This window comes from Leishmania mexicana, chromosome 27 (genome assembly GCF_000234665.1).
Source record: "Leishmania mexicana MHOM/GT/2001/U1103 complete genome, chromosome 27".
Lineage (NCBI taxonomy): Eukaryota > Euglenozoa > Kinetoplastea > Trypanosomatida > Trypanosomatidae > Leishmania > Leishmania mexicana.
The window spans coordinates 677,381-679,231 of record NC_018331.1 but is presented as its reverse complement, the minus strand read 5'-3'; the positions used below and the strand labels follow the sequence as shown (position 1 = coordinate 679,231).

General features: G+C 60.4%; 1 protein-coding gene across 1 annotated transcript; it reads right to left on the bottom strand.

The window, feature by feature from the left end:
* On the bottom strand, positions 1 to 1,851 carry LMXM_27_1690 (conserved hypothetical protein; the record flags this gene model as incomplete). Its single annotated transcript, XM_003876695.1, has 1 exon — positions 1 to 1,851. One exon carries the CDS (start codon positions 1,849 to 1,851, stop codon positions 1 to 3), a length of 1,851 nt encoding a protein of 616 aa, XP_003876744.1.

Sequence of the window (1,851 nt, the reverse complement as noted above, 5' to 3'; positions counted from 1 at the left end):
TCACCGGCCAATCGCCTGCGCAATGGCAGACCAGTCAAGACCGCATTCTCGCAGCAGCGCGACCCCCTCCCCCGGCTCCATGTTAAAACGGTTGCCGATGCGGCACAGAAAAATGCTCGCGAGCGGGTCCATCTCGACGACCGTGGCGCACTGTTCGTACACCTCCAACGGAATGTCCGTCAAGTCCATCAAGATGACGCCCAACTCCCTGTCCGAGTGCACGAATGAGCACAGAATGGCCACAATGGGGGCGGGCACGCGGTACCGTCGCGCAATCCGCGCAGCCCGCTTCGGGTCTGTGGCAGGGCTAAAGAGCACGTCATACGGATGCACATCACGGAAGAGAATATTCTCTGGCGTCAAGGGAGCGGTGCTCACGCCTGCGCCACCGCTCGCAGCATTCGCCGCCTCCAACTCGTCTTCATCGCCGCTGCCGCCGCGGAAGGGGTAGAGAGTGACCATCTCATTTACGATGTGCCAGCGGCCCGGGTCCGTCGAAGACACCGTGATCACACGCGAGAAGTTGCGCTTTATGACGATGGCATCGCGCACGAGGGTGCTGTGATGCACGTCGGCGTCTGACCCGGCGGTGCGGTAGCGCCAAAGCATCACGCCGTGGAGGGTAATGACAGAGAGCGGCTGCTTCATGCCCACAACAGCGTTGGGGCCGAACCCTTTGTTCTCCAGCACCGCCACATCTGGACTGTCGTGGATGTAGTGACCCACAGCAAAGTTCTTCGGATACAGCACGTGCTCTAGCTTGGCGCACACGCTTGTTCGACCGATTGCCACGGTCGTTGACTTGAGGCCGAGGAGCACATTGTGGTTGCTCTCCGTCTGGCGCATGCGGAAGCCCACGATTTCGCGCACCACATCGCGCTGCGCTGGGGAGGCGCCGCCGCCAGCTGTTCGACTTGGCGTCGATACAGCGGCCTCATTGGACACGAGGCTAAAGGTAAAGGTAGCGTTGGGCGCGTAGACGTCCGACACGGCATCCACGCCGGTCAGCAGGCCTGGGGCCGGCTCCATCTCAAGCGGGTTGAGCACCGCCGACTGAATGAAGCTCAACAGGGCTTTCTGCCTGCTGTCGTATACACGCACGCCGGAGGAGGAGCCGTGATCGGCGTTCATCACGCCGATTGGCGCGTGCTTGGGGTCAAAGAATCGCGGCCACGGCAGCTCCAGCGGCGGGGCCGCCATACTCGCCCCGTCGAGACCTTGTAGCCACGGCAAATGCTTTTTGAACTTCAGCTTGTAGTCGGCACTCTCCGTGACGGGGTTGCCGACGAGGTTCACCTCGGCCAGTTGTGCAAAGTGCCTCAGCTCCTGTGCAATGTCGATGGACGTGATCTTGTTGTGCGCAAGTGACAGGGCACGCAAAGAGGCATGAAGGCCCGCCTCCTCGAGGGCCTTGCCGAGGTTGTGGAAGCCTTTCACGTCATTGTGGTCAAGCTGCAGAATCGTTGGCGGCGGCGAGACCAGCTCGCGAATGCACGTGCACAGCGCGACACAAAAGGTGCGCGTATTAAAGTTGATGCTGGAGGCGACAGTGGACAAGTCGTCAAAAGACGTGAGCTGTGAGAGATTCAGCATCCCAGTCTCCGCGTTGTAGATGAGCTGCGTCTGCTTCTCGAAAAACAGTTTTAGCATCGTCGACATCACCTTCACGGTGCCGTTCCCCTGCTGAGCAGCAACCTCCTTATGGCTGACCGACCGTATCACCGTCTGGTTTCGGACGTGTAGGTAAGGGCAGCGCTGATTGGAGCAGCTGCCGCGCAGGAAGAACTTGCATGGGGTGCTGTACTTGGCTGCCCCCACATCACCCTTGCTCTTCTTATAGGGGCGAGGCAT